Here is a 25383-nt window from a genome sequence, read left to right as displayed (position 1 = left end):
TTTAGACTTTTGGCCTCGTATTCTACATTCATTTAACAGCGGAAAAATGTTTGATATGTAAAAAGTACTTTATCTGCCAATATTTGATTAAACTGATGGAAAAATAAATTAATTTAAGCATTTTAGGGTTTTGATATTGCGATGGTTTAAAAACAGTATTGGCCATAAACCCCACCCATTAAGTTTAACGGTAGTTTTCTTATCATTATCCTTTCCTCTTAGGAATTCTTTTAGTTCTAGCATTTTCTTTTTAGCAATGTATGAAAAGTAAAGTGTAAAAATAATAATTTTGAGCCATTAAACTAGTTTGAAATAAAAAATTTACATTAATTTCTATTCTTGAAAATATCCATATTTTTACCCCACCAGCAATGTATGAAAAGTAAAGTGTAAAAATAATAATTTTGAGCCATTAAACTAGTTTGAAATAAAAATATTTACATTAATTTGTATTTTTGAAAATATCCATATTTTTACCCCACCCACTTATAAATACACATTATCAGACAAAAATAATTACATGGCATAATTCTAAAGTAAAAATGTTTTATTTCGGATATATATTTCATAAGAAAACAATTTATTTGACAACAGCAAGAAAAAATGAAAAAACTGTACATGACATCTGTAATAAATACCATTTTTTTCTTCTTTTTTCGACACAATTTTCTAAATTTTCAAAGAGTTTAAATATTAAAAATTCGTACTAAAATTCATTTATGTCATATATCTAAAACGAAAATGTATTAAAAGAATATATGCAGCAGTTCTTACTGCCAAATATGAATTACATGAGAGAAAATGATAGTATCCATATTTTTGGCGGCCACCTTGGACGCCATCTTGGATTTCTCGGACCGCACCACGATTTTGGGCTTTTACCCTTGATACTCTTACAATTCGATATTCTTCTAACATATTCAGCGTAAGTTATTAGGGGACCTTTCAAGCACACAGAAACCCCCTAGATGCTAGACTATAAATAGTTTGATGACAAATTCAAATAATATCTGACTGCAATTATACATGCAAGTTATACCGATACCTCATAAGGACAGCATTTACTCTTAAATAAAACTTCACATATGTTTTAATTATATAATGAACTTTTTATTTGTAAAAAAATAGAATTAAAAATCTAATTTGCATAAAATGGTTCTGATGAAATATTTATGTAAATGAAATAATTTGACAGACAGAAATTACTTTAAGTACGAAATGATACTACTTCTTTGTTTGTTCCTTTATATCTTATGTTATGTGCTTGTTTGGTGAGTGGATGGAAATATGAATATGACGGGCAAAGAGGATGATCTATTTTTAACACAAATAACATTGCTTCTGTTAAAGATTCAAGATAGCAAACACACGAAAGCAATTTTGTAAAATGCATTGGTACATACTTGTTTATATGCAATGCACAAGCTGGTGACTAACAAAGTTGAAAGTTTATAAACGTTGTAACAAAGCACTAAATTTATCACTTTCCTAGCTACTTGTTCATCTGACTCTTTAGTTTTGTTTTAATCTAAACCTTCCCTTTGTTTTGTTGTTGAACGGTTGTCTGTAATGAAGCACTTGGCTTCCTAACAACATAGACGTTCATCCCCTGTGGCGGTCTGTGTGTGTGTACTGAAACACTTGGGCTTGTTACATTGTTTCTATTTCCTTGTCCATGAATCATAGTAGGCGTATTGAGAACTCTATTACCAGACTGAGCTTTGGCTGTAACAATACATAAAAGAAACATATCAACAGGAAATGAAAACGTGCTAGCGCCTCGACCAATATAGGTTTTACATATGTGCAATCGTTCAATAGAAGCAGTATTGTATTCAACAATGTAAAAATACTTTATAATACAATATATATTCGATATGGATTATTTGGACTTTAAAAATAAAAACAAGGCTAAATGAATTTGAGATAGGTTATTTTGGACTTACGAAATGAAAACGGGGCTAAATTTATAATATTTATCCATATTAGGATTTTTATTGGAACATCACGTGGTGCTTCAAGCTCTTTTGTTAATATTATAAAGTGTGAAATAAATATTTATCTATATATAGTGACGTTACCTTTTACTAACCTATTTAACTTACCTTTAAATGTGGATTTCCGGCGAATTCGGATCAGAGTACCAACAGTACCAACAAAAATCACTCCAATAGCAATCATTGCATAATGCCACGGTTTAAATGCACTCTTGGTCTCACTAAAATATTGATATGAGCCGCGTCATGACAAAACCAACATAACAAGTTTGCGACCAGCATGGATCCAGACCAGCCCGCGCATCCGCGCAGTCTGCTCAGGACCCATGCTGTTCCCTTAGAAACCCTATAACAAGTAGAGAAACTGATAGCGAACAACATGGATCCTGATCAGACTGCGCGGATGCGCAGGCTGGTCTGGATCCATGCTGGCCGCAAACCCATTATGTTGGTTTTGTCATGACGCGGCTCATATCTTAAGTAATATTGACATCAACATATTTATTAACCAAAGTTATTCTAATGGTTTATTTGATTGTAAGAATATATGAATTACAGTACTTTATGGTTCTTCCGAAAATAAATTTAGCAAATAATTTAAAAGTACATTATGCCTCAGAAACAAATAATGTTTTCCTTTTTTAGAAAGGGTAAACAAGAGTTTTAGTTACGGTTTTGAGCATGTTAGGTGCTAATTACAGTAAGAAAGTAGCACTGATTTTTGAACATAATTGTCCTAAAAGAAGCAAATTGTAAACAAAGTAGTAATTCCATATACAAAATACTGAATCACTATAACTGTACTTATTGCAAGAATGCAAATGAAGCAAAAGATGGTTCAGATAAATGGCTATTGAACATCCTTTTGGAAACCATAACAGAACATAAAAAATAAACAGCTTTTGAGAGATATAAAACCTGGGGCCTTTAATTTATATATGTATATATATTTCTTAAATATGCAATAATAAATATCTGAAAAGGTTGATAAGCCTATGGTGTCAAAATAACATTCCGTTTTCGGACAATTGCAACAGTTTTCATACAGAAAAAATACCCAGACATTCAAAAGCAGATGACTCATAAGGAAGATCCGGTCATCCCCATATTCCTGTTTTTTTATATTTCTGTTAAAATATATTCTCTAAAATTACATCGTTTAAGTAAGTTCTATGGAACAGTTTAAGCTTATATGTCTAAAGAGAACTGTGGCATATACCTTTAATAATGAACTTTAGTCATATGACTGTTCAGAATTACGAGAGGTGGCATTTAGTGTCAGTCCTAAAATTATTTAATAATATATAATTTTTATTACAATATATTATATTTAATATAATCATTCGGTTCAATAATCAAAATAATTGATAATGACAATACTTAAATGAAAGAATGTTAATTATACGTTGCTTGAAGATTAGTATATAAATATATTTATAAGCATTTGTCCATTTACCTTGCAGTTGATTTTCCTGTGTCCGTGTTATCATTCAACCTTTTTGTTGTCCATTCAGAAGAATTACGTGTTCGAAATTCTGTAGAAGATCTGATACTAGGATATGTTCGTGTTGGGAAATTTGACATAGGCGTCGGGACTGTTGTTTTTGAAGTATTTGTCAAAGGTTTTGAAGTCAGGCGAGGTGTCGCAGTGGAAGGTTTCTGAGTTGAACTGCATCGATTTAAATATAAAATCATAATGAATTTAGAACTTTTTCTCAGTTTGTAATAGAAATATTCGAAACCCTATCTGATCAGTATTAAGAGAGTAAGTGAATAATATTTGACAAGAACTTTACGAGGCATGTTAAAAAACTGTGGACTTTTAATGTCTTCTTTTTACTTGATTGATAAATACAAACTTGGCTATATTTCAGAAGATGTGTTTTACTTTTATTATAAATGTTATTTCTTTCACGAGCTGTGTGCACTTTTAGAACCATGGCAACGCAACATCGGTGCTAGAAATTCGCGCGTTCGTTTAACTCTGCCAACAAATCCGGGATATTCCTTCACCTGCATATTTTTAGATGGAATCAACGAAGGTAAGTTGATCGGCCAGCAGGTCACTCGTTTCAGCTGGCGCAAATGATTCAAAAACGGCGAATACAGTTTCACAGACAGGAAGGGGCGAGGGAGAAAACAGAAAATCGCCAGGACGTTAGTAACGTCATTTACGGACCTTTCTGCGGAGAATGGAGCAAGAAGGTGAAGATTTTTTTTCACGCTTCATTATTACAACCAAAGACTGATTTTGTTTTTACACGATCCGGAAACATTGAACACTGGAAAGAGTACTTTCAAAATTAATGACGCATGGCGCATTTTCCTTTCAAATTTAATGACGCATGGCGCATTTTCCTTTCAAAATTAATGGCGCATGGGGCATTTTCTATCTATTTTGCGATGTCACGAACGTCATTGTTGTACTGTGTGCGTGCGCCTCGAATGCCACCAGCAAAAAGAAACGTAATGAAGCAAACACAACTTTCTAAAAGTGTCTTCTTGGAGAAATCAATGGTCGCCTAAATTTTGATTGTGAATTTTAGTAAATGTTTTTTTCTTAAATAAATTTTTTAGAGTCAACTTATAAATCAGAATTGTGCTGTAATCAAGAGCATTAAACAAAAAAATCTTTGTCGTTTTTACTGTTATGTAACATGCAAAAACATGCAATGTAAAATGTTAAATGAAAAGGTCAATACTGTTTATGAAACAACCTACTATTGATCTGGAACGCATCTAAACCCACTACAGAATGTTCCTGCGGAACAACAGCCAATGAATGAACAACATGTGTGATCACTTTCACAATAATTTACCACACAACACACTTTACCCTCGGGCATGCAGCCATCACCACAACATGCCTGTCCTTTTTTACAGTAGTTTGTGGTAAATATGCTTGTGGTCGAAGCTGTAAAAATGAAATGTTAAGTTGACAGAATGCATTACGACACAAAGTGTGCTAGGTTTCAAATTGCTGTATAGTTACATCTGTGCGAGAATAGTAACTGGTTTATCATCAATTTGTTATACTGATGCAATCATAGTGTATTCATTGTAATATTAAATAGACTTTAATATAAATAGAATACAAAACAGACAATAGTCTTTTTTTATGGATGAACATGTTTAATGAAGCTTGTATGCGAGTTTCACTTTTAATTGAATGTACTATCTAGGGTAAAAAGTACATTTACTTGTGTCATATGAACATAAACATGATTGCTAAAAGGACAATTCTGAGGATATAATATATGAATTTAATGAACGAACTGAAATAAGAATAACAGTATATCACTGTTTTTTTTGCGGGGGAGGATATCATGTCAGTTTTGAAGTATTTGTGGGTAGTTGTCTACCTCTTCTATGTACCAGTACTAGCATTTTTACTGCAAGTAACTGTCAATATCTCCGAATAACCTATTTAAAATATCCGCGAATGACAAACTTCATTCTAAATACCGATAAAAATTACCTAAAATATAAGCTAATGATATTCATAGCATATTTAGTCGTCTGTCCGTCCAATACATAGATAGATATAAACTGGTAAGCAATTATTTATAATTCAATTCAATTTTAATAAAATTAACTTACTACATGCAACCAGGTCAGAACGTTCTAAACACCTGCCTTCGAAACCGCATATCTGTGTCGCTTTTAAAGAAAAATATTTGAATTATTTACACATGTTTATTGTTATAAAAAACAAGTTAAATTGCTACTACGATGTCATTAAATCAACAAACAGTAAACTTTTCGTAGTTATACAAAATATAAAGTACAAAACAAGCCATTCATAGCAGGTCACTCCCCTAATATTGTTAAACGCGGATGTGCAAATCATGCACGCATAACATAACATTTAATTTACATGTATTATCAGATGGGTTACCGTCGACATACATATGAGTCGTGTCACGACAAAACCAACATAGTGTGTTTGCGACTAGCATGGATCCAGACCAGCCTGCGCTTCCGCGCAGTCTGATCAGGATTACAAGTAGAGAAACTGATAGCGAACAGCATGGATCCTAATAAGACTGCGCGGATGCGCAGGCTGGTCTGGATCCATGCTGGTCACAAACCCATGTTGGTTTGGTCGTGACACGGCTCATATAGTTTAACGTAAAGTGTGAGATACTTAATAGCTATATCAATAAAATAACTTACATGTGCACCTATTACCACACTCGTCAGCACCAACTTTAGTCAGTAATACTGTATAATAGATACAAACAAGAAATTAATTATTTAAAAAAAAGATATTTTATAGCTAGGAATATAAAGTAAAGTGATATTATTAGTTATAAAGATTTCGGACTCGTTATATTGCCCATGTAAACAGTTTTTTATTTTCATAAATACAACCCGAGCCACCGGACTTTTCTATAGTTGCAAACTTCCTTAATTAGAAAAACAATTACTTCTTACATTGACCACAAACGTGAATATAGTTTAGATAAACTTCAGGATTATCAAATTAAAAGCTACAGTACAAACGGCAATATAAAATATGCGTGTTTTCAAATAATAACGGTAAAATAAGAAAAGCTGATAAAATATTCATACTATACGAGTCGACAATTTGAACGGTTTTGCCAATTCTTATAAGATATAAAGTGTTTACAGATTAAGGCCTCAACAGACGGTAGGATTTTAAAGTACAACACCAATTTAAACTTAGATGTACAAGCAAATCGTAATATGTGAAAGCTCCTTTTTCTTGAATTCATACAACTAGATTTACAGGATAGGACATTTAAGCATTTAAACGCAGGGAATTAAATCAACCGAATCTTCAGACATAATTATAAAAGTGTTATCTTGTTAGTAATATTACTTTATTTCTTTTCATTCTCCATGTTTTGTTAATAATAGTGAATAAATTATTTAAGGGTCCATTCAGGGAGAGTTGTTTTGGAGGGAAACCTGGTGATTCATACAATATAGAATTACGGTCTGGATGCAAATGTTGTATTGCTTTGAAAATTGTACTCATATCTTAAATTTATGTCCTACCATCTATTGAGGCCTTAAATGATTTTTTATTGTATTCAAAATTGTTGATTTTCAGAAAGGAATGTACTTGCAAAATATATATTTATATAAACTTGTAAAAAAAGAAGAAAAAAGAAACAACAATAACATAAACAAGACCCCCCTCCCCCCCAAAGAAAAAGACCCCCCCCAAAAAAAAAAACAAACAAACAAAAAAACACAACAATTTTGGACTAATAGATTTGCTTCCTTGATAATTGCATTAAACGGTATATATGACATAATTTTTTGTATGACTAAGACTTGTGAAAAAAAGAACAACAAACAAACAATCAACAACAAAAAAAACCCCAGCGAATTAGGAAGAAAAATTACAAATAAAAATGATGAACGCCTCACTGAACTGATGTTTGTAGTCACGTTTAATTGTAAATAGATACATTTACACACCTAAATTATATAACCTAATAATAGAGTAGTGTAAAAGTTTTAACATAATAATTAAATTTAAAGGAAGACGTAGTTAAAGTATGATTTAATGTAAAATTCGTTTTCATATAAATTTCCATTGTGCGTTTAGTGCACAATATGTTGTTACTAAATGAAAAAACTATGTACCGTATGAATTAGTCCTTAATAATATGCATAATGTAAACTATTTATTATCAGTTAGTATTTATATGTAATATTAGAACTATTTATAATAAACTTATACTATGACCATGTTGTATGCTGTATCATATGTTTTGGCCAAGGGCAGTGATTATATATGTAGATGCCAAATAATGTTGAGTTGAGATGTTAAATCACCGTTGAAAGTGTTTCATGAACTCATTTATAAAAAAATTACAATAAATTATGATTACTTGGTATATTTTTTAATCATGCATCATTTTTAACCTTAAAAACCAAACAAAAAAATTTTTTCATAGAGGGTTTTACCAAATTTTCCCCTGTTTTTGCCTTTACACAAAAAATTCTTTATGACCCGTACATTAAAAGGGTAAAATTAAAAAATATAAGGGTTCGTTTTTTTGGACCCCCGGGCCTTTTCCTTCTTGATTTTTTTTTTCAGTTTTTTAAGAAAATAAGTTTTTTGATTTTTTTTACATTTAACGATATCTTTTGGTTTTAAGCCAGTTTTTTTTTAGTGCCCACATTAAAAAAAAGAAAAGGGCCATCTTTAATTTGGGGGAAAACAGCCCCAATTTTAAATTTTAATTTAGGGAAAACCATGGTGATAGTTTAAAAGCATGTTAATACATGTGTAGGTATTTTGATGTATTGAGGTAAAACACATTACAACAATGAAACACAACAACAACAACAAAGTTTTTTTTTTAAGAATACTGAATTATATGAAAAAAGGTTGACCTTGTTTGAATAATCCGTTAGACATTATATCAAATGACGTGACTTTTTATTTAATTTTATTCAGATTATATCACTTTATATTATACAGAATAAATTTAGAAAACAAAAACGTGTCGAATGTGAGTGGAAAATCCATTATTAAGAACACTTGTTGAAAGACAAAGTGCAGGGGATTATCGATCTATGTAAAGTACTTTATTACCGACTTATAATGATTTTAACAGATATTTTTTGTCCAGTTATTATTTTTATTTTGGTTTTAAAAAAGATATACAGAACACTTCAGAGGATAGTCGTATACATTTGTGAGGCTTAATGTGGTTGGGTTCAATTTGGATTCAAACATTTTAGGTAAACCTTACGTTGCAGGTTCAGTTTTTTTATTTTTATAATTCATGCTGATTCGTAATAAAACAACGGATGAGCGCGAAGTTCTTGTGGTAAAGCGGTACATTTTCTACACGGCCACTGATTATGAATATACTTCATTGTTTATAGATATTCTTTGAAGCATGCAAGTGATTTACCTCAAATCATTTAGAAACACCTAAAGGACCTTAGTCCAATGGTTGTATTTTGTTATCAGATTTATCATCAGATGTGATGAACGTATTTTAAGTGCAACTAAAATGAATTGAAAAGTTGCTTTTTTTTAAATTTGATTTAATCAATTCCTGTTCATCGTCTGACAAATGACGTTCATAATTTTAATTTGAATCCGGTTATTACAAAATATTTGCAAGTGAGTATCCACAATTATTTGCTTTAAGGTATTTTGTAAATATCATACTGTTTCGCAATGACAAGTACAGGGGACTATTTCACAATTACACATTGTTTCAAAATAAATGACTCAGATGTAAGAATAAAATTACCGACCGTTACACAGCTAGAATGACGCAAGAAATTGCAAGTATATTTCTGTTCCTGGATCCGAAATAGGATTGTTTCTTTCCTATTCTTCTCTAAACATGTGCCATTTTTAAAAGGCCTATTTTTTTCTTATATATAAAATGGTAAAAAAATGGTAAATTGTTACAGAAATTATTCATGGAATTGCATGTTATTATGTATTGTTATAAACACAAAGAAAAACATAATACAGAAGATAAAAAGGTATTGTTGACGTATGAATAAGTTATTTGCCCTTGAAATGACCAAAAAACCAAGTTTAAAGAAATTCAATTGAACAGTTTTAATTCTGCAGATATGTCTATATGAAAACTCCCGAATACAATTTTGCAAAACATGCTTTAAATAGGTGTGGATTAATAACCCGGCGGAGTTTTTTCTTTCGCGCCAGCTCCTGCCAAAATGTTAAGGGTGAACGTTCATCTGAAATCCTCAATCACCAAGAAGCGGAACGTTTGCCATTTGATTGTGACAATGTAACTTAATACTTATTTATCAATAAATAAATTAATTAAAATAAAAACGAACCGTTTTTCTCTAATCAAACTAATATAGAAAATGATTTCATAATTATAAGAAACATATGCCATTTTACTTTTAAGTGATGCCTTTCAAAAGTTGTATTTCTAAGTGCTATGCAGGAGTAAATTATTAGCTTTTTTCCAAATGATCACAAAAGCAAAATATGTTTAACATATTCTATATCATTTCACAAAAATATTTCAGAAAAGGTAATTTCTATTAGTAAACTGTGATTCTAATTCATATTTTTCCTATAATAATAATAATAATAATAATAATAATAATAATAATAATAATAATAATAATAATAATAATAATAATAATAATAATAATAACTTTTTTGAGGTTTATTCTTCTATCAGAATAATAAAACCTATCATTTAGTGTCAAAAACTGAGCTATTTTACGAAATATTCAATGAAAAAATGAAATCGATTCTCATTTTTAATATATTAAACAAATCAAAAATAAAAATGTCTTACATATCAATAGACATGAAGTAATAAACATCATCTTTTCTTCTATTTTGTCGTCTCTCACAACTGATATAAAATGTAGTTTTGTTCATTGCCTTTATTATTATATATATACTCGTACGTATATGTACGGTTACCGAAATCCCCATAAACCTATTTATAGGTGTGCACATCAACCAAGGATGGTTTTGCATCACGTACGCAAAGTACCTATATTACACGTAGAATGGATGCATCTGTTGAAGGTTTCAGAGACAAGGCGGAAGTTTAAGAGACGTTACTTGAACGGGAAAGAAAGTATCGTAGTTTTTAATAAAATATGTTTAGAACTCATCCTAAAACATACCTATGCAAGACTAAAAATTCTCGGAAGGGAAGACCTCTAGGCTCCAAGGGCAATGGATACATAAGTAATAACTGAAGTTCGCAGACTCGGTCTTATGGGCATAATGGAAAGTGCAACAAATGCATGACTACTTTGTTGATTTCAATAAACTTTGATTCAAGTCGGTAGAGATTTTTATTTGATTCGAGATATTGTTCCAGAACAATATTAACATTCATCTTTTTATTTCTTTCAGTGAAAACATGGTTTCAATGGGTTTTTAATATAATATCTTATTCAAAACCTATAAAAAGGTTTGTTCTAGAATTTTTTGTTCTTGTCGGTCGGGCATAAAATACCAATCGTAAACAATTTTACATGTTTTCTTTTGCAAACTGTAACTTAGCTTATTTAAAAAATACAAATGGATGTACAATATTTTACATTTCTTAATAAAATAAAACTATCCGAATGATCCACTATTCATTTATTTCTTCTTCTTTTCTATTTTGCTGAAAGTTTCTTCCTTCATTTCTTTCTATCTTAATTTACGTTATTTCTCTTTAATTTTATATAACAAAATGATGCAGTCTTGTATTCTCATTTCTTTTTTTGTATATATTTTTGCTTTATATTATAACTAAATGTTAGAAACAATTTTGACTTTAACTTCTTAAAAACAATGTAAAATTAGATATATTTCAAGCAAGTCACATATACTGTCATACCGTATTTTATGCATTGTAAATCTATAAGGAGATAGCCTTTATAAGCTCAGCTTTCGGACCCAATCCTTTTTCAACATATCCTGTTTGTATAGTGTACATTATTGTCTGTATATATATTGTGAATTTGTTCGAAATAAACTATGTTTAAACTATAAATAAAAATAATAATAAAAACAACAACAACAACAACAACCACATTTCGTTTAACACAATTTTACAAGATAATATGCTTTTTCAATACACTGCATAGATACCTACATGACTTATCTTTTCAATTTAATTTGAATTATCGTTTTAATAGATTACAACAAGATTCTTTACAAAATATTTCTTAACCATGAATACATAACAATGTTTTGTGGTTAAATCTATTGTTAATCAAATAAAAGGTCAGGGTAGGGATCTATCAATAGAAATAGATAATTGTTTTTAAGAAACGTCTGGTTAGTATTGAAATCGGTTAATTGTTTTTAAATACAGACATTCCCGGGGCTATCATTATTACATTATACTTGTATATTGTTATATTTGTCATTCCATATAAAGTATATGTTCTGTTCTGACAAAAAAAATAGGACAGAAATAATGGTTTTAATCTGAACAGTATAAAATGTATTTCAAAAAAAAAATGTCTGTTGTTATTTAACAATAAACTAGGACAACAATGCAAAAGGTATGAAAAGCCAGTGTAAAGATGACAATTATAATGTCATTTAAATACATACCTTCATAAGATTTAGAGAAATTAACAGTAAAAAAGCTGTATAACTCTGTCATTCGTAAAGACACAATTATTGACAATTTTTAAGAGAAAATATTGATTTCACCCTTTTGACAGAAACATGGTTCTCAAATTAATAAATACCCGGGTGACATATCTTACTGATATAAAAATGTTACAAAATATGTCAAGTGAATATACCTTATACATTTTATTATGGAATAGATATAGCCTATCGAAATGAGATTAATCTATAAACGAAACAGAACAAAATAACAGACGCACTCCGTTGTCCGTTGAACATGGTATTTTACAAGAAATGATTAAGAACATTTCTATCACAATGATAGGGGTACATATACCGCCATCTCTTTCCACCGACACTCAATTTTTTTTGTCAGCCTTTTTAAATGAATGGAATATATTATATCTTATCCATATCCGTTCTGTGTATTCTTACTATTGTGTTCGAAAATATTATCCGAAGTTTGACGGAAAGGGCCGAGAAGATGCGATTGATAGAGATCGTGAATCACCAAGACAGGGGTTTGAAATCATAAAATAGAAGAACAAGGATCAACAAGGCTCAGCCACATCCATTTAACGCATTCCTTATAAAAAACAGGAAAACAATCAACGGCAAAGAGCCAAGAAGAGTACCAAACGAAAACATGTGGCTACAAGGGTATGCCTACGTTGCATGTGATTCGACCTAATTGATCGCAACAGACGTTTCTCAATCATCATATCATCGGATTTTCGATTTTAAGTAATGAATACTTGCAGATTAAATGAAATAAGAAAAGGTCAAATATAAGGAAATATTCATAAGAAGTTCTCTCGAATTGTTGACGTGTGGTAATATAAATAAATGATAATTGTCAAATAAGTTTTGGCATAATTTTGATATATTTACACAAGGGAAATTATTCAACAATAATGTCATAGCGGCCTTATTGATTAAAACTGAGATAACAATATTGCCATTAGGATCACGTGCAACATAAAGAACGGACGGCCAAAAAATTACTACATGTAAATCACGTACTAGTAATTGAAAATGTTCACGTTAATCGAGACATTGTCTTTAACAGGTCAACTGAAAATTTTGGAAATGTTTGATGTTTGTTCTCGTTTGTTCACTATTTATTACTAATTAATCTTATCAGCCGAGCCTACAACATTTTAAATTTTGTCGTTTTGGGCGTTCTTTAGGGATTCTGTTTTTCTCTATATAGTTAATTTCAATTTTTACATTTACAAAAACATCTTTATATAACTAGTATGTGGCAAATATAATAGAAGAGGAAAATCAATCTCAAGAAAAGAAAAAGTAAAGGAAGTAAAAGTCTTCCCGTACATTCAATCAAAAATGTACTTTTTCCAACCCTTGAAACCCTTGTTCAGCAAGATATATTTGTTGTGTTTGAATACTGTATAATCACCCTTTGAACATGTTGTCTGCTATTTAACGTCTTTGACGTCTTGTCTGTGTTATACAGATTTCATTACGTCTGACCTCCTTTCAAAATTTCATTTAATTTACTTCTGCCCATTGTTTTCTCGTCTAGAGCATATACATTATTTTACCTGGTGACAAGTTGCTGCTTACAAACGTTTAACATTGAAAGTTCCATTATTGTTATCGTAGGAAGACATCTGCAGATATTTCTATTTTATGTTTATATTCAAATTATGCTTAAACCGGTGCTAGGGATATAAGGGGTTTTGGTCGTTCATTATATATTCCGTTTTGTCTATTTTTAATGTATTATATAGTAAGCAAATGCTTAAATGTCCAGTGACTCATTTTTAAAGCTTTTGTGTGGACATAGCATAACTAGTGACCTTTTTCGAATATTATAGCTATGAATATGGCGTGCTATTCTTGATGAGCTCCATATATACAATCTGCATACATGCGTTTTAAAATTTAATTTCAATATGGAAAATTGGTAACTTTTAGTTCATGACATCAAATTCAATCACAGATAACATTGAAAGTGACCGGTATACCTACTTCTGCATTTTCTGTTCTTTGTCATTATTGACAAATTTATTTTCTACGAACTGAAATGCTTAATGAATTAAATTCATATGACGCTTAACAGAATAACATCACATTTTTCAGAATTTGTCTGGTCAATATTTGCAAATATTTAAAAGAGATACATGTACTAAAATTGACAACAATGTCTTATCATATTAGCTCCAAACTAAAACTACCCATATGTTTAGAGCATGATAAATAATTATCACCTGAAGAAAATAGGGCTAAATGTTAAGTGATATGTAAAAAATGTAGCAAAGTGGAAACAAAGTAGTATTTTGACTTACAAAATACTAAATCACTATAATTGTTATAATTGCCAAAAAGCAACAGAAGAAGAAAACAGTTCGTGTAAATGAGTAAATTGTTGAAAACTATAAAAGAAAACCAAAAACAAAACAGATTTTGGTAAATAAAAATTTAAGTATTTCTGAGGCATAACGTGCCTTTAATTGAGCCGCGTCATGACAAAAATAGCATAATGGGTTTGCGACCAGCATGGATCAGATCTGTCTGCGCTACCGCGCAGTCTGACATGATCCATGCTATTCGCTATCAGTTTCTCTACTTGTAATAGGGTTTGTAAGCGAACAGCATGGATCCTGATCAGACTGCGCGGATGCGCAGGCTGGTCTGGACCCATGCTGGTCGCAAACCCATTATGTTGAGTTTGGCTTACCTGCATTGTATATTTCATAATGAAATCATTTAAAATTTTGATGGACTGCTACAAATTAAAAATTTGGTAAATGGTTTTTAGGGCATCAGAGGCCGTTTCGTATTTAGAATCAAACTAAGAGGTAACTTAAAATGTGAAAATATGCGTACATTTTATCGCTGTTCGTTATATAGTAAAAACAAACTAAATTCGTATACATTTTAAGTCAATGTCACATATCGATTTCCGCTAGCTACTGCGCGTTACACCAATTTATAGATAGATGGATGTTTAATCATAGTTCAGGATATAGATTTAAACACAATTCCCCAGTCACACCATTTCAAAATACCTGCGGTTAGGTTTTATATTTTTCCTTTTAAAGTATAAACCACGAGTAATTAAAAATTCCCCTTGATTCAATTCAGTGCATTTTCATTTAAATGTGGTGTTTTATCATTTATCTCGTTATCATTCAAAATTTGCATTAATCAAATAGTAATTATAACTTACACAAATAGTTATAGGGGTTTATATGAAATTGTAAGCATGAATAAATATTAAGATTATGTTGTTATTTTATAGTATTCCATTTTTAAAGAATATTTGAACTTAGATCAGATCACCCTTTTTATTTTAGTTCATAAAACATGTTCAAGTTGTATATTTAATTTTCTAAAAACATTTCAACTTATAGATCAGAACAAACAGGCATGTGATCAATTTCATTAGAATCATCACGTACTCTTTGCAAAATTTTAACTTCAACATAACATAACATAACAAATAAGAAGCTGTGTTTATTGAAAGTTTAAGACCGATCAAAACCCTAACAAAAATATAAAAAAAATTCTGTAGCACTAGTAATAATAAGTAGGAATATTTCAGTGTAATTTTGTTTAACCGGACTATGAAAAAATATAAAAATATCTTCACTAAAAATAGATTGCAATAATTGATTGGCATTGAGAGGTTCAAATGCGAAAATTAAAAGGCAAATATGTTGTGACCATTTAAACAAGACAAAATGAATTATTTACAGTTATTGATGATTTTAAATTTGAACACACTTTATCACGTGAATGTCCTACACATGCCAATCAACAAAATATTTTGTGGCTAAAATGCTGGTTTTTTGTAAATGTCAAAAAGTGTAAATTTTGAAAAGGGCGAGAAATCTTGAAATTTACCGAAAAATTGATTTTAATATGTTTCCCATATTTTTAGACTTTTGGCCTCGTATTCTACATTCATTTAACAGCGGAAAATGTTTGATATGTAAAAAGTACTTTATCTGCCAATATTTGATTAAACTGATGGAAAAATAAATTAATTTAAGGGTTTGATATTGCGATGGTTTAAAAAACAGTATTGGCCATAAAACCCCACCCATTAAGTTTAACAGTAGTTTTCTTATCATTATCCTTTCCTCTTAGGAATTCTTTTAGTTCTAGCATTTTCTTTTTAGCAATGTATGAAAAGTAAAGTGTAAAAATAATAATTTTGAGCCATTAAACTAGTTTGAAATAAAAATATTTACATTAATTTGTATTTTTGAAAATATCCATATTTTTACCCCACCCACTTATAAATACATATTATCAGACAAAAATAATTACATGGCATAATTCTAAAGTAAAAATGTTTTATTTCGGATATATATTTCATAAGAAAACAATTTATTTGACAAAAGCAAAAAAAAAAAACAGCAACATGACATCTGTAATAAATAGCATTTTTTTCTTCTTTTTTCGACACAATTTTCTAAATTTTCAAAGAGTTTAAATATTAAAAATTCGTACTAAAATTCATTTATGTCATATATCTAAAACGAAAATGTATTAAAAGAATATATGCAGCAGTTCTTACTGCCAAATATGAATTACATGAGAGAAAATGATAGTATCCATATTTTTGGCGGCCACCTTGGACGCCATCTTGGATTTCTCGGAGGAAAATGATAGTATCCATATTTTTGGCGGCCACCTTGGACGCCATCTTGGATTTCTCGGACCGCACCACGATTTTGGGCTTTTACCCTTGATACTTTTACAATTCGATATTCTTCTAACATATTCAGCGTAAGTTATTAGGGTACCTTTCAAGCACACAGAAACCCCCTAGATGCTGGACTATAAATAGTTTGATGACAAATTCAAATAATATCTGACTGCAATTATGCATGCAAGTTATACCGATACCTCATAAGGACAGCATTTACTCTTAAATAAAACTTCACATATGTTTTAATTATATAATGAACTTTTTATTTGTAAAAAAATAGAATTAAAAATCTAATTTGCATAAAATGGTTCTGATGAAATATTTATGTAAATGAAATAATTTGACAGACAGAAATTACTTTAAGTACGAAATGATACTACTTCTTTGTTTATTCCTTTATATCTTATGTTATGTGCTTGTTTGGTGAGTGGATGGAAATATGAATATGACGGGCAAAGAGGATGATCTATTTTTAAACACGAATAACATTGCTTCTGTTAAAGATTTCAAGATAGCAAACACACGAAAGCAATTTTGTAAAATGCATTGGTTACATACTTGTTTATATGCAATGCAAAGCTGGTGACTAAACAAAGTTGAAAGTTTATAAACGTTGTAACAAAGCACTAAATTTATCACTTTCCTAGCTACTTGTTCATCTGACTCTTTAGTTTTGTTTTAATCTAAACCTTAAACCTTTGTTTTGTTTTTGTTGAACGGTTGTCTGTAATGAAGCACTTGGCTTCCTAACAACATAGACGTTCATTCACCTGTGGCGGTCTGTGTGTGGTGTACTGAAACACTTTGGGCTTGTTACATTTGTTTCTATTTTCCTTGTCCAAAATCATAGTAGGCGTATTGCTATTAGAAGACTGAGCTTTGCCTATAAACAATTTATAAAAGAAACATATCAACAGGAAATTTCATAAGGTTATTATACATGTAAAGTTGAAATGAAAACGAGCTAGCGCCTCGACCAATATAGGTTTTACATATGTGCAATCTTCAATAGAAGCATTATTGAAAATTCAAAAATTTTAAAAATTTATTTTAAAATAAAATTTTTATTCGAATATAATTTTTTGGGACTTTAAAATTTAAAAAAAAGGGTAAATGGAAAATATAAATTTTAGATGGGTTTAATTTTGGGGTTTTACGAAATCAAAGGGAGCAAAATTTTATAATTTTTCCATTTTGGGTTTTTTTGAACATCCCCGGGGCTTCAAGCCCTTTTTTTAAAATTTTAAAAGTGGGGAAAAAAAATTTTTATTAATATAGTACGTTATTTTTTTAACAAAACCTTTTTAAAACTTATTTTAAATGGGATTTCCCAATTGGATCAGATACCAAAAAGTCCCAAAAAAAATTTCACACCAAAAACAATCAATCATAACAGGGTTTAAAATGCCTTTGGGTCTCACAAAATTTTGGTTTTCTTACGAAAATTTTTGAATCAACAGATTTTAACCAAAGTTATTTTTAATAGTTTACTTGTTTAAGGATATTTTAATTACATTTACTTTTTTTTTTTCCCCGAAAAAAAATTTTAGAAAAAATTTTAAAAGTAAAATTAGCCCAAAAAAAATAATTTTTTTCCTTTTTAAAAAGGGGTAAAAAAAAAATTTTTAGTTACGTTTTGAGAATTTTGGGTGCAATTACATAAAAAGTAGCACTTTTTTGAACATAATTGTTTAAAAGAAAAAATTTAAACAAAAAAATTAATTTTCCATAAAAAAAAATAAATCACTTTTAATTTACTTTTTTCAAAATGAAAATTAAACAAAAAAAGGGTTTCAAAAAAAGGGCTATTAAAGCACCTTTTGTCCTTTTCCCTTTGGGCAGTTGATTTTTCTGTGTCTGTGTTATCATTCAACCCTTTTGTTGTCCATTCAGAAAAAGGATAAACGTGTTCGAAATTCTGTAGAAGATCTGATACTAGGATAATTTCTTGTAGGAAATTTGATATATGCGACGGGGTTTTGTTGTTATTCTACTCGACTCTGGTTGTTGTTATTCTACTCGGGCGAAGTTTTTAAAGTGGTTGTCCAAAGGTTTTGAAGTCAGCGAGGGTGTCGCAGTGGGAAAGGTTTTCTGAGTTGAAAACTGCATCGATTTAAAATATAAGATTTTAATGAATTTAGAACTTTTTCTCAGGTTTAATAGGAAATTTCGAACCCATATCTGATTATATTAAAAGAGTAATTGTATAATATTTCAAAAAACTTTCGAGTATTAAAAAAAACTGTGGACTTTAAATGTTTTTTTTTAACCTTGATTCATAAATACACCTTAAACAGAAATCAAAAGGATGTCTTTAGTTTTAGAAGATAAGGTTTACTTTAATTGTTAATTTTATCTTTCAGGAGCTGTGTGCACTTTTACAACCATTGCAGCACAAAATGGGCGCTAGAAATTCGCGAGTCCGTTTAACTTTGCCAACAAATCCGGGATATTCCTTCACCTGCATTTATTTAGATGGAATTAACGAAAGTAAGTCGATCGGCCAGCAGGTCACGTGTTTCAACTTGCGCAAATGATTCAAAGCGAATACAGTATCACAGACAAGAAGGTGCGAAAGATAAAACAAACAAAAAATCGTCAGGATGTTAGAAACTTTATCTACAAAAGCGCTACAAAATCATCAAAGGTATGAACAGTTTGTAACATATTGTTTAAAGATCTGACGATGGCAATTATCGATATTTTGAATTTTATTTTAAGTGACTGTCCATGTCCTATGAGTATCGAGATAACACTATAAAGAGCTGAGAGTGGCCAACTGTCGGACCTTTTTGCGGAGAAGGGAGCTAGAATTGAATTTTTCTTTCTCGCTTCAATTTAAAACCAAAAACTTGTTTTGGTTTACAACTTTCTGAAACATTTGAAACAATGGAAAGAGTACTTTAATTAAAAATCAATGAACATACGCATGGACTTTTTCACCTATTTGACTCATGAATGTCATTTGTTGAATTGTGTGCATGCGCCCGAATGCCACCAGAAAAAACCGTAATGAAGCAAACCAACTATCTAAAAGGTCTTCTGGCCTAAAAATTTTATTTTGAATTTTTAATTTAAATTTTTTTTTCTTAAATAAAAATTCTTAGAGTCCAATTTAAAACAAAGGTGATGTAAATCAAGAACATAAACAAAAAAATTTTGTCGTTTTTTACTGTTATTTTAACAATGCAAAAACATGCAATTTGTAAAATTTAAAAATAAAAAGAAATCTTGTTTATAAACAACCTATTATTGATCGGGAAAAGGGCATCTAAACCCACTACAGAATTTTCCTCGAACAACACCAATGAATGAAAAACATGTTGATCACTTTCACAAAAATTTTACCAACAACAATTTTTTCCCCTGGGGCATGCGCCTCCCCCAAACAACATCCCTTTCCCTTTTTTTTAAGTAGTTTTTTTAAAAATATTTTTTGGGGGTCGAACTGAAAAAAAAAAAAATTTAAATTTTACAGAATGCTTAAACGACCCCAAAGTGTGCTGGGTTTAAAAATTGTGTAAAATTTACAACGGAAAAAAAGTGTAACGGGTTTATCAAAATTTTTTAATACTATCATCAGGGTGTATTCTTTGGTAATTTTAAGGGACTGCAAAAAGGGAAACAAAACAGATATTGCCCTGTACAAAGATATTTTACTGAAAAGATCTGGCATTATCTCCGGATAACTTATTTAGAATATCGCGAAAGACAAACTTCATTCTAAATTCCGATTAAAATTACCTAAAATATAAGCTTGTTATATTCATAGCATATTTAGTCGTCTTCCCGTACTTTATTACATGTATTGATATAAACTGGTAAACTATTACTTATAATTCAATTCAATTTTAATAAAATTAACTTACTACATGCAACCAGGTCAGAACGTTCTAAACACCTGCCTTCGATACCGCATATCTGTGTCGCTTTTGAAGGAAAATATTTGAATTATTTACACATGTTTATTGTTATAAAAACAAGTTAAATTGCTACTACGATGTCATTAAATCAAACAGTAAACTTTTCGCAGTGATACAAAATATAAAGTACAAAACAAGCCGTTCATAGCAGGTCACTCCCCGTATATTGTTAAACGCGGATGTACAAATAATTCACGCATAACATAATATTTCATTTACATGTATTATCAGATGGGTTACCGTCGACATACATACAGTTTAACGTAAATTGTGAAACACATTTTATAGTTATATCAATAAAATTACTTACATGTGCACCTATTACCACACTCGTCAGCACCAACTTTAGTCAATAACACTGTATAATAGATACAAACATTAATACTGTATAATAGATACAAACATTAATACTGTATAATAGATACAAACATTAATACTGTATAATAGATACAAACATTAATACTGTATAATAGATACAAACATTAATACTGTATAATAGATACAAACATTAATACTGTATGATAGATACAAACAAGAAATTAATTATTTAAAAAATATATAGCTAGGAATATAAAGGAAAGTGATATTATTAGTTATAAAGATTTCGAACTCGTTATATTGCCCATGTAAACAGTTTTTTTTGCATAAATACAACCCGAGCCACCGGACGTTACTGTAACTGCAAACTCCCTTAATTAGAAAAACAATTACTTCATAAATTGACCACAACCGTGTATATGTAGTTTACATAAACATCAGAGTTATCCAATTAAAAGCTACAGTAAAAACGGCAATATTATGATATGCGTGTTTTCCAAAAAAAAACAAAAAAAAAAACGGTAAAATAAGAAAAGCTGATAAAATATTCATACTATACGATTCCACAACACCTGCCACTTCTTATAAGATATAAAGTCTTTACGGCTTAAGGCCTCAACAGACGGTAGGATTTTAAAGTACAACAACAATTTAAACTTAGATGTACAAACAAATCGTAATATGTGAAGGCTACTATTTCTTGAATTCATTAAACTTAATACTAGATTTACAGGATAGGACATGTTCTATCTTTTAATCCTAGTTGTACAGATCCCCATGATGACAGGTGACATATTTCCTAATTGTCCCCTGATTAAGTGTTTAATGAATGAAATTCAAGAACAATTAGCTAGAATGTAAACATAGTAGTAGGATGGGGTAAAAAGGATGTTAAAAAAAACTCTTTGGGAGCCAAAATTACCCAGAAAATGATTATAGACTATTTTTTTAATGCATGAGTTTCCATCATTAGTCATGCAGAAAACATAATTTTCACTGTGAGACCAACATACAGAACAGACTTTAGGGTGCTCAGTTATGTTATTCATTCCAGAACATGATAATTTCCTAAATGCTTCCCAATGCTGTCCACTGCTTTTCTCTTAATCCTTCCTGATTGGTCAATACCAACAATTGTATATCATTTAAACATATTTCAGTAATAATAGCATAAATTCTTTACGGGATATATTCACGGGTAGTTGTTTTGGAGGGAACCTGGTGATTCATACAATATAGAATTACGGTCTGGATGTAAATGTTGTATTGCTTTGAAAAATGTACATCATATCTTAAATTGATGTTGTACAACTAAACCCTACCGTCTGTTGAGGCCTTAAATGAGTTTTATTGTATTCAAAATTGTTGATTTTCAGATAGAAATGTACGTGCAAAATTATATATTTATATCAACCAAACAAAAAAAAAACAAACAAACAAAAAATGACAAAAAACAAAAAAAAACAACAAAAAACAAACAACAAATCATAACAATTTTGGACTAGTATATTTGCTTTCTTGATAATTGCATTAAAACGGTATATATGACATGTTTTTTTAATGACTTGTGACAAAAAAAAGAACAACAAACAAACAATCACAAAACAACAACAACAACAACCACAAAAACCCCAGCGAATAAGGAAGAAAAATTACAAATAAAAAGTATGAACGCCTCAATGAACTGATGTTTGTAGTCACGTTTAATTGTAAATGGATACATTTACACACCTAAAATATACAACCTAGTAATATAGTAGTGTAAAAGTGTTAACAATAATTATTAAATTTATGGGAAGACCTAGTTAAAGAATGATTTATTGTAAAATTCATTTGCATATAAATTTCCATTGTGCGTTTAGTGCACAATATGTTGTTACTTAATGAAAAAAATATGTACCGTATGAATTAGTCTTTAATGATATACATATTAATACATATTTTTCTTAATCATGCATCATTTTTAACCTTAATAACGCACAATAAAAAGTTTTCATAGATGGTACCAAACTTTCCTGTTGTTTGACCTTTATACAGAATATTCATATCGACCCGTACATTATAAATATAAGGGTTATAAGGGAATTAGTATTTAATGGTATCCGTTGGATTTTGGTGACAACACTAAGACAATAATCAATCATCTCCTAATTAAAAAACTGCACATACGAAACTGTGATAGGTTAAAAGCATTTATACGTGTATGTAAGTATTCTGCTGTATAGAGGTAAAATCACATTACAAACGAGGAAACACACAAGTTTTTATTTTTAAAATGTACTGAATTATATGAAAAAAGGTTGACCTAGTTCGAATGAATAATCCGTTACATTTTATATAAAATGACGTGACTTTTTATTTAGTTTGTTTCATTCAAACTATATCACTTTATATTATAAAGAATAAATTAAGAAAACAAAAACTTTTCGAATATGAGTGGAAAATCCATTATTAAGAACAATTGTTTACTAAATTACCGACTGATAATGATTTTTACAGATATTCATTTACCAGTTATTTTTATTTTGGTTTTGAATAAGGTATGCAATACACTTAAGAGGAAAGTCCTATGAATTTGTGAGGCTTAATGTGGCTTGGTTCAATTTGGATTCAAAATATTTAGGTAGAAATAACGTTGCAGGTTCAATTTTTTATTTTTATTATTCATGCTGATTCGTAATAAACCAACGGATGAGCACTTAGTTCTTGTGGTGATACCCGGCCACTGATTATTAATAAACTACTTTGCTTAAAGATATTTACTGAAGCATCCAAGTGATTTACCCTAAATCATTTAGAAACACATAAAGAACCTATGTCTAATGTTTGTATTTTGTTATCAGGTTTATCATCAGATGAGATGAACGTATTTCAAATGCAACTGAAATGAATTGAAAAGTTGTTTATATTGTTTTAATTTGATTTAATCAATTCCTGTTCATCGTCTGACAAATGAAGTTCGTAATTTTAATTTGAATCCGGTTATTGCGAAATATTTGCAAGTGAGTATCCCCAATTATTTGCTTTAAGGTATATTGTAAATATCATACTATTTCACAATGACCAATTCAATGTTAAATACAGGGGAATATTTCACAATTTCACATTGTTACAAAATAAATGACTCAGATGTAAGGATAAAATACCCGACCGTTACACAGCTAGAATGACGCAAGAAATTGCAAGTATTTTTCTGTTCCTGGATCCGAAATAGGATTGTTTCTTTCCCATTCTTCTCCAAACCTGTGCCATATTATAAAAGGCCTATTTTTAAAAGAAATTTAAGTCCCTGTATATAAAATAAAAAATTGTTACAGAAATAATTAATGGAATTGCATGTTATTATGCATTGTGATTAATAATTAAAAGAAAAAATATAATCCAGCAGAAAAAAGATATTGTAGACGTATGAATAAGTTATCTGCCATTTAAATGACCTAAAATCAGTAAATAATTCTGATTCAAGGACAGACAACTTAAAAGTGAGATCGGTTCCACCCATTATTGTTTCCCTTAGAATATTTCTGTTACCATACTCAGACATGCCAAATTTAAAGAAATTCCATTTAACAGTTTTAATTTTGCAGATATGTCTATATGAAAATTCCCGAATACAGTTATGCAAACTTGCTTTAAATAGGTTTGGCTTGATAACCATGCGGAGTTTTTTTCTTTTGCGCCCGCTCCTGCCAAAATGTAAAGGATGAACGTGCATCTGAAATCCTCAATCACCAAGAAGCGAACGTTTTCCATTTCATTGTGACAATGAAGCATAATACTTATTTATCAATTAATAAATTAAAATCAAAACAAACTGTTTTTCTCGAATTAAACTATTATGAAAAATGATTTTTAATCATTAGAAACATATGCCATTTTACTTTTACGTGATGCCTTTCAAAAATTTTAGTTCTAAGTGCTAGGCAGGAGTAAATTTTTAGCTTGTATTTCAAATAAACACAAAAACAAAATATGTTTTACACATTTTATATCATTTCATAAAAAGCATTTCAGAAAAGGTAATTTCTGTTAGTAAACTGTGATTCTAATTCATGTCTTTCCGATAATAATAATAATAATAATAATAATAATAATAATAATAATAATAATAAAAAATAATAACTTTTTTTTTGGTTTATTTTTTCTATCAGAATAATAAAACCTATCATAAAGTGTCAAAAACTGAGCTATGTTACGAAATATTAAATAAAAAAATGAAAATGATTCTCATTTTTAATATATTAAACAAATAAAGAATAAAAAATGTCTTACATATCAACAGAAATGAAGTAATAAACATCATTTTTCCTTCTATTTTGTCGTCTCTCAAAACTGATATAAAATGTAGTTTTGTTCATTGCCTTTATTATT

At 29.8% G+C, this 25383-nt stretch overlaps 1 protein-coding gene across 2 annotated transcripts; it reads right to left on the bottom strand.

Moving 5' to 3' along the window:
• Positions 1 to 367: 367 nt before the first annotated feature.
• LOC132716148 (uncharacterized) lies at positions 368 to 25383 on the bottom strand. Of its 2 annotated transcripts, none has more exons than XM_060699347.1 (7): positions 25285 to 25383; positions 21005 to 21052; positions 20641 to 20700; positions 4719 to 4911; positions 3454 to 3666; positions 2106 to 2218; positions 368 to 1725 (listed from the first exon to the last, which is right to left on the bottom strand). In XM_060699347.1, exons 1-7 carry the CDS (start codon positions 25313 to 25315, stop codon positions 1529 to 1531), a joined length of 855 nt encoding a protein of 284 aa, XP_060555330.1. In that variant the 5' UTR covers positions 25316 to 25383; the 3' UTR covers positions 368 to 1528. The 2 variants fall into 2 exon arrangements, with proteins under 2 accessions (XP_060555330.1, XP_060555329.1); XM_060699346.1 differs by lacking the exons at positions 20641 to 20700; positions 21005 to 21052; positions 25285 to 25383 and adding exons at positions 5598 to 5657; positions 6174 to 6221; positions 10292 to 10433.

Source organism: Ruditapes philippinarum, unplaced genomic scaffold (assembly GCF_026571515.1).
Source record: "Ruditapes philippinarum isolate M1 unplaced genomic scaffold, ASM2657151v2 ctg128_1_1_1_1, whole genome shotgun sequence".
Lineage (NCBI taxonomy): Eukaryota > Metazoa > Mollusca > Bivalvia > Venerida > Veneridae > Ruditapes > Ruditapes philippinarum.
Note: the sequence above shows the minus strand (reverse complement) of the source record. Positions and strands in the feature narration are given on the sequence as shown.

Bases quoted from the DNA above. Each gene is read 5' to 3' on its own strand.
- LOC132716148 (XM_060699347.1), bottom strand. From the start codon at position 25,315: ATGATGTTTATTACTTCATTTCTGTTGATAT. The intron at 4,912-20,640 runs GTAAGTTAATTT...TCATTTTTACAG, and splicing joins TTCTGACCTGGTTGCATGTA to CTTCGACCACAAGCATATTT. The intron at 1,726-2,105 runs GTAAGTTAAATA...GTATTGTTACAG, and splicing joins CCGGAAATCCACATTTAAAG to CCAAAGCTCAGTCTGGTAAT.